At 31.5% G+C, this 7,345-nt stretch overlaps 1 protein-coding gene across 1 annotated transcript; it reads right to left on the reverse strand.

The window, feature by feature from the left end:
* Window positions 1-2,332: 2,332 nt before the first annotated feature.
* On the reverse strand, window positions 2,333-2,821 carry LOC131156018 (uncharacterized). Its single transcript, XM_058109471.1, has one exon. The coding sequence runs from the start codon at window positions 2,819-2,821 to the stop codon at window positions 2,333-2,335; it is 489 nt and encodes a 162-aa protein (XP_057965454.1).
* Between the last annotated feature and the right edge of the window lie 4,524 nt (window positions 2,822-7,345).

The following is a 7,345-nucleotide window of genomic DNA, read 5'->3' on the forward strand; positions in this document are numbered from 1 at the left end:
TTTAAATTTATTTAGCATTTTAAAAATAAATTCAAAACATAATGGTCGTGAAAATAGTTTTTATATTTAATTTTGAAAAAAATTAAAAAAAAAATGTTATTTCCTGTTTGTTAGTGGAAAACAATTTCATTTTTTAGTTTTAATTTCAGAAACTTAATAAAATGTCAAATTATTTTCCAATTTTCAAAATTTTTGTAGGAAATTGGAAAAAATTTATAATTTTCTTTTGAAATTTTAAAACAAATCTTGGAAAACAAAAAAAAAATGTAACATTTTTATAATTATTTAAAAATTTAATAGTAAAAGCTACAACTGTTTTCCACAATTAAACTAATATTTTTTTTGTTTTCTTTGCCTGATATAATTGGAAAATATTGTTTATTACTGCTCATGTTTCCATGAAAATTTTTGAAAACTGGTAGTATTTTTGTAATATTTTTGGATATTGAAAATAAAAATTTAAAATTATTGTACGCAAGTGAATAACCCAGAATGTTTTCAAAGTTTCTTGTATAAATGTTAAAGATTATATTTTTATAAGTCATTACAAAACTAAAAAAAATGAAAAATAATTGCTTCCCCAATTGAATGGGCCAAGTTTTTGTTTTTGTTTTTTTTTTTCTCTTTTAATTTCTCAAAAGGGATATGAAATATTAGAATTAATTTGCAATTCAATCTTGCATTGGAATTTATTAATGTAACGTGAAGGGGTTTGTGCTAGAAAATTCGAAACCAAGTAATCTGTTATCTATGTCCCAAGGGGTTTGTGCTAGAAAATTCGAAACCAAGTAATCTTTTATCTATGTTCCAATCTAACTCTCGGGGGTTTATATTGGAAAACAAGTGGGAAAGTAAGGATTCCTTTTGCTAAAACAATCCATTTAAAAACAAGAAATTTGATAATTGACCTTTTCCCCCCTGCTACCATGATGCCCTTTTTTGCGCTATTTCGGTTAAGTTTTCCCACCCATCATGAAGAGTACAAGGGTTTGTTTGATATCGTTTGTTTTTTATTTTTTGTTTATATTTCTCCAGTGAAAAACAAATTTTAAAAATACATTTATTTCTACTGTTAGTTTTCTGTTTCTGTTACTGGTTTTCAACTGTTTGCCAAAAAAAAAAAAAAAAAAAATAGATTTTATGGTTTTTAGTTATTTTGGCAACCTATTGCCAGAAATTTTAATATTCAGAATAGTATTTTTGGATTAAATCATTCATTTTACATACTTTTAAATTAATTTCAAAATTAAATTTTCATATAAATTTAAATATAATTAAAATAAATATATATATAATTTTTAAAAAAATAATAAAGCCAATTACAAAATACTTTTACTATTTTTCAATTGTAATGTCTAATAAAATTTTTTTTTATTGTTGCATAAATCTTGAAAGTAGAATAATGAAGAAAACTAATTATTATAAATTTTATTTTTATTATAGTAATTTTTTAATGTGTGTGTGTTTTTTTTTTTTTGTAATTTTATTATTTTAATCATATTTTTATAATATTTTGATCTAAAAATGAAAATAAGCTTTTTTTTTTTAATTAAGTTTTTAATTTGTATTAGTTTTATAAATGTTAACCAAATAGGTTGCTGGTTTCTAGCTTTTAGTTTCTATTTCTGATTTCTGATTTTCATTTTCCTAATTTTTTACAATAACATCAAACAACCCCTAATATATGTTGTGATTCGATGCTCACCAACAAGCACCTGGTTCAGATACCAATTGTTGTGACAAGCAACTAGAACTTGAAACCACTTGTTGATATTCGCACATGTACATGAATTATATGAACCTAGTAATCACTCAACAATGAGAATCAATGAAAGCAACAATCAAAACACAAGAATTTACGTGGTTCGACAATTTGCCTATGTCCACGAGAGTAGCAACCAATTTCACTATCAATGATGAAGCTTACAAGATCAATCTCTTCTAAGGTTACATAATAATATTTATATAACAATCTAATGCGTACAGAAGACCTATAGTTTATCTAAAAAACTTTTGTAGCAATCCTGTGGAGGAAATCCCTTTGATTAGCCCAATCTAGTGATCTCGGATTTGAAAATCCATAACCTGCACCGACGAAAACCGTCGACGGTTACACCCCAAACTGTTGATGATTTGCCCTCCATGCCCACACCTTGCTTCTCTTCCTTGGTCCTTTGTGTCACAGTGCTTTCTCCAGGTGCAGACATTCCACTGAGAATATGAGCCACATCTCCAACAATCTCCACCTTGATGAACATTCACCACTTAGGAGAAATCCGAAAGCATAATCCGCTGCTCCTCTCGAGCCAGTAGATTGAAACCTGCCCCCCCTCTAACGCCTAGAGACGTAAACCAAGTCCAAGCCACGCTTGAACTTGACCATGGTAATAGGAACTCCACCAAGCTGAACACCCAACTCTTTGAAAGATCCTCTGAACCACAATGCTACCTTGACAACCTTAGCCTCTGCCAAGTTCTTCAATCCAGTTGTAACCAGCGCACCTTGAGACTGTACCCTGGACTTCCAACAATTAGGCCTTTCCACAACATATCCCGTTGCAAGCCTCCTATCGTCCAAGCCCCCTGTGTAGTCTCCATCTGCTAACCTCACAACTGAAAAAATCCTTTGTTGCCCATCGAAGTACCCAACTGCACTGGTGTAGGAAACCTTTGACATGACTTGAACATCATCGTTTGACCCTAAGTACTGAGCGATAAACTGATTACTTTGATTCGCTAATGGTGTTTCGGTGACCATTTTAGCATAAACCTCTCCCACACTTGATCCCCAAAACCCCCCTGAGATAACCACAATCTCCATGTAGTTTAATCCTCACAACCACCCTGAGATAACACCAATCTCCCCGAAGCTATAACTATAAAGTCACCTCGAGATAATCCCAATCTCCTTATAACTTTAACCTTGCAAATCTCCAACCCAAGAACACTCTTGGCAGTGTCGACACCCCAATTTTAACCAGGCCACCCCAAGGAAACCTAACAAAACATGAGTTGACTTTGAGCCCCAAATGACCTCGAGTTTTGGAATTAAGACTCTAATCCTTCATTCGAGTCCTTCTAATTTCAGTCGAGTCTCTAAAAAGTCAAAAATATGGTTTAGAGTTGAGTCTTGTAAATGTTCAAATCCAAGTCTTAGGTTTTTAAGCCAATTGTTAGGAAATGTTTATGGTAATTTTAATTAACTCTTTTAGTTGCAAAATTAATCTTGTTTGTTGTGTGAGACCCCACAGTTCCAAAGTTAAACCCCCCCCCCCCTTTAGGTATTTAGGTTTGGAGTCTTAGGAGTCCAAAGATTGATTCCTTCTAAAGTAAAGCGGATTTCAAAACCATTTTTCCCTTAGCCGAGCCCCGTAATTTCCAAATTCATTGAAGATTAGGCTTTAGGATCCCCTAATTTTAGTGTCTTCGTTCTTAGAAATAAGTTAAAGTCCTTTTCTGCGAAGTCTTAATTTAGTTTCAAAAACCCAAAAAATTAGTCCTCATTTAAAATGGTCCTTCAATTTTAAAAAAAATGTCATCCCTCATATTAAGTCAATAAATTTAACTCTCAAAAAACTCAAAAATCAGTTTAAGGTCCTCATGTTAGATCTAATGTTGCTCCTTTGATTTTAGAGTCGTTGCTCTTTGTAACAAGTCTAGGTCTCATCCTCAAATTTTTAATTTTAATTTTGAAATCCCAAACTTAGTTTAGCTAATGGAGTCTTCTGGGTTTTCATGAGTCTGGGAATGTTAAAATTTGGAGTTAAACTTGCAAAATCTTAACCTATTTTGAAATTGGGTCTTAATTTTAAAAAACCGGCTTCATTTGGAGATTAAAGCCATATTCTGTTTTTTTTTTTTTTTTTTTTTTGTCAAAATTGGTCAACTCCCAAAGTCAAAATTAAAAAAAAAAAGGTGCATCGTAATTTGATTAAGAGGGAGCATGTACGGAAGTGGTACACGCAAGCAATAAAGGGTTACAAAATTAGGGAGCAGGGGTACATCAGCATACCAAGAAATAAAAATAAATGAAATTACAAAATAATAATGATAATAATAATAATAATAATTGTAAAATAAAAAAGAGGATGTTGACTATATGAGTCCAATCCGGTTTTGAAAATAACAAATCACTTGGTATTTGATTTGTGTATTGAGATTGTGAACATGAACAATATTTAGCATGCACGGAAAGATAACAAGTCATGGAAGCCATGAAGATTAAAGCATACACATCTTGGCAAAATCCGTGGAACTAAAAGAGTTGAAGAATGAAGATGCAAGCGACAAGTTCAAGATCGTCATGAGAATGGGTATTTAGAACTGAATGTACTCACATATTTCATATGATTTAATTTGAGGCTCAAATTATACCCTAAACTGACCTTAGGACTCATGCATCTCATGAATATCATTAGGGGACATTCATGGACTTAGAGATATTTTTAAAACTCCGAAAAATATTTTATAAAAAAGTTAAGAAAGAGAGCAAAATAGATTTTTCAAATTAAAAATAAAAAATCTAGGAATCGGTTAGTTTAGAAGACTGAACTCCACGTTCAGTCGTCTGAAGATTGAACTTCAGAAGACCGAAGTTAAGCTTAGTCGTCTGAAGAATTTCTTCAAAAGACCGAAGATTAAGTTCAGTCATCTAAAGAATTAATGGTGAAACACAAAACCTAACAGAAGAACCTTAGAAGACTGAACTCAGACTTCATTTGTCTGAATCCGACACTTCAGAAGACTAAAACCCAACTTCAGCTGTCTGACTCTATGTCCAGGTTAATTTTTCGAAGCTCTAAGGCACTGCAATCGTTTGGGCCTTAACCCTTAGTCATCTGAACCTAAGGGAAAGTTTAAAAGTTTATTTTTTAATGAGAAAACAGACGAGCTAATTTTTTATCCAATGGTTAAGATTCAATCTAAGGGCAAGATACCTATATATTCAACATCTAAACCCTAATGCCCCAACTTTTGGAATAGAATTGAGAGACTTGAACATATTGCTATACGATTGCTTGCACTCCAACTTATACTCATCAAGCTTGGGCAAATCAACTCAAAAAAACGAAGGGATTTCATATACACATCTTGATTTCTATTTGGTATTAAGGTTTGGTAAATCCATTTGTTATTTTCCAGAGTTTCTTATCTCATTATTTATTATTGAATATTATTAGAGAGATTGATCTCGAGTGTTCATATACATATAGAGATTGTTTTGACAAGATCATTACTTGGGAAAAGTTTTGCCATTGGTTAAGTAGTTCTGATTCAAGTGTGTATTTAGTTAAAGACTGGATATTTTTGATACTTCAAAACCATTTGATTAAATATCCTGAGAAGTTCATAACTATATATATTATTGAGAGATATTTTCTAAAAAATTTTATATTAGGTTTTGATCTTTAGTAATCACATCATATATATATATATATATATATATATGTATATATATATATTAATTTGCATATTACAAAGATCATATTGTCGTTGAAAATTTGGATGAAAGCTTATTGATTTAGATCTTTATAATATTCAAGACAAACTTTTTAACATGATCATATTTGATATTTGTGCATCTTGTCTTCAAAGCTATTACTCATACAAATATATTGGGAGATTTTATAAAAGGGAAATTTGGTGAAGCATATTCATTCATTAACGATTGTATCGTTACATATATATTGAGCTTCAAGTTATATCATATGGATATGTGTTAGGAATTTTGATTGTACTCACTAGCTTTGTTAGAAGCGAATCTTGAGTTGTTTTTGCAGATTTGAAATTGTAATTGTAATCACAGTTCGGATTGTGAACTGAGTGAGGAGGAAGCTGTGCCTTTAATAAGCAGCGAATGTAAGGGAAGCTCCATCCCAATTTAAGGAGTAGGGTTTTTAGTGGAATTCTTGATTGGGTTGCTCAAGACGAAGACGTAGGCCGAGTTGGCCAAACCTTATAAAAATTGTGTTTGCCTTCTCTTTTCCCTTATCTTTTTATTTTCCGCACTGCATTTCATTACTCGTATTGCATGTGTATGTTGAATAACTTCACATGCACTTAATTGGGTAAAAAGAATTCATTGATAAAATAAATTTAAATCAGCCTCAAACTCCTGCATTTAATTTGTTAAACATAGAATTCGGGATTAAGTGGTAAATAAACTTTAAAGATTTTAAAAATACCCAATTCACCCCCGTCTTGGGATTACACCTAAATTAACATTTGGTATCAGAGCCTCATTACATAGACTTAAATGTTTTTCGTAAAAAGATCACGTTGGCTTATTTTGGAGTATCCCCATTTGGTGTGGGACAAATCTCTACAAGACCTCCAATGTTTTATGGTGAAAATTTCATCGAGTGGAAAATAAGAATGACTATTTTAATCAAATCAATGGATTGGAGGACTTGGAGAGTAATTGCTCAAGGAAACTTAGTTCCTATGAAAATTATTGATAATGTTGAAATCCCTAAATCTGAATATGAGCTGAATGAGACTGATATGAAGTTAATGCAAATAAATTTCGGTGCTATGAACATTCTATTACTTGGTTTAGATACTAATGTTTTTCATGAAATCAAGTCACGTCAAAGTGCTAAGGAGATATGGGAAGAACTCGATAGGAGATTTGGGTAGACCAAAGGAAAGAAGCCCTTTACTTGGGAAGATTCGAACTAAAATGATCAGGCAGTAGAAAACTGTGGCCTAGTTGCATTAGTTGATGAAGAGGTACACTCTACTCATTCTACTTCTCATTCAAATTCTCAAAAAGATTCATGCAATGACTGTGATACATCTTGTGATAATTCTAGTAGTGAATATTATGATGAATCTGATAATGATAACATGCCATCTTATGAGGAATTACAAAAAGAATTTTCTAAGGCTTATAAAATGTTAACAAAGATGTCCAAAAAGAAAATAATGTTGGAAAGTGAAAATAAAGACTTAGCAAAACAATTAGAAGAGTTTTGAGAGTCTCATACCTCTTGGGAAAAAGAAAAGAATGAAAAGGAATTAGAAACTAAAAGACTAGTAACCAAGAATGAGGCATCACTGAAAGATTTAGAATCAAAAATTGATGTTGAAAAAGAAAAAGATTTGAAAATCATGAAATTAGAAAACAAGAATGATATGATGGCAAAAGAGCTAAAAGAGTTAAGATCCAAGATTTCGAGTGACAATGCAAAAGATCTTAAAATTTCTGAACTTGAATGTAAAGCAAACAAAATGATTGACGAATTGGTAAAATTACAAACTATTTGCAAAGGCTTAAAGAATTTAAAAATTCAAGACCTAGATAGAAAGATAGAGGATCAAGCTAAGATCATCCACACATTAC

This window comes from Malania oleifera, chromosome 5 (genome assembly GCF_029873635.1).
Source record: "Malania oleifera isolate guangnan ecotype guangnan chromosome 5, ASM2987363v1, whole genome shotgun sequence".
NCBI classification, from domain to species: Eukaryota; Viridiplantae; Streptophyta; class Magnoliopsida; order Santalales; family Ximeniaceae; genus Malania; species Malania oleifera.